This window comes from Peromyscus eremicus, chromosome X (assembly GCF_949786415.1).
Source record: "Peromyscus eremicus chromosome X, PerEre_H2_v1, whole genome shotgun sequence".
Taxonomy (NCBI): domain Eukaryota; kingdom Metazoa; phylum Chordata; class Mammalia; order Rodentia; family Cricetidae; genus Peromyscus; species Peromyscus eremicus.
In genome coordinates this window covers 130,851,878-130,852,713 of record NC_081439.1, presented here as the reverse complement: position 1 = coordinate 130,852,713, position 836 = coordinate 130,851,878, and the positions used below count along the sequence as shown (strand labels likewise).

General features: G+C 42.5%; 1 protein-coding gene across 1 annotated transcript; it reads left to right on the top strand.

Moving 5' to 3' along the window:
- LOC131899701 (low molecular weight phosphotyrosine protein phosphatase-like) lies at positions 1–575 on the top strand. The gene has a single exon (XM_059251181.1). The coding sequence runs from the start codon at positions 1–3 to the stop codon at positions 475–477; it is 477 nt and encodes a 158-aa protein (XP_059107164.1). The 3' UTR covers positions 478–575.
- The last annotated feature ends 261 nt before the right edge of the window (positions 576–836 follow it).

The window sequence follows — 836 nt, the reverse complement described above, 5'->3', positions numbered from 1 at the left end:
ATGGCAGAGGTTGGGTCCAAGTCAGTGTTGTTCATGTGTCTCAGTAACATTTGCTGGTTACCCACTGCAGAAGCAGTTTTCAGAAAATTGGTAACTGATGAAAATGTTTCAGATAATTGGGCCATTGACAGCAGCGCTGTTTCTGACTGGAACGTGGGCCAGCCCCCAGACCCAAGAGCTGTCAGCTGCCTAAGAAATCATGGCATTAGCACAGCCCATAAGGCAAGACAGATTATAAAAGAAGACTTTGCCACATTCGATTATATACTATGTATGGATGAATGCAATCTGAGAGATTTGAATAGAAGAAGTAATCAAGTTAAAAACTGCAAAGCTAAAATTGAGTTACTTGGGAGCTATGATCCACAGAAACAACTCATTATTGAAGATCCCTATTATGGCAATGATTCTGACTTCGAAGTGGTGTACCAGCAATGCCTCAGGTGCTGCAAGGCCTTCCTGGAGAAGACTCACTAGATGGTCCTGCCCACCACCATTGAGCAACTCACTCACCAGAGCCATATCCAAGGGTGGTGGCAGTCCTTAGCCCCATGCCCCCACCTGTCTTTTCAGCTGATTTACTACTGTATATCTTTAAAATAACTGTAGGTGGAAATTAGGAATATGTTCAGAAGGATAAAAATATTTGAGTAAGACAGTTTGAGGTTTGGCTAAGCATTCTTAGACTAATTGAACCTCTCACCTTGTCCTAATTACAAAATAGTGGAACAAGCAAATATGGAACAAAATAGAACCCAATAAAGTAAGAATGACCTACAAGGTCCAGATCAGCCTCTGAGCTCAGCCAGCCTGAGTAGTCTGGTCTAAGTAGAGAG

Coding starts and splice junctions, on each gene's coding strand:
- LOC131899701 (XM_059251181.1), top strand. CDS start 1: ATGGCAGAGGTTGGGTCCAAGTCAGTGTTGTTCATGTGTCTCAGTAAC.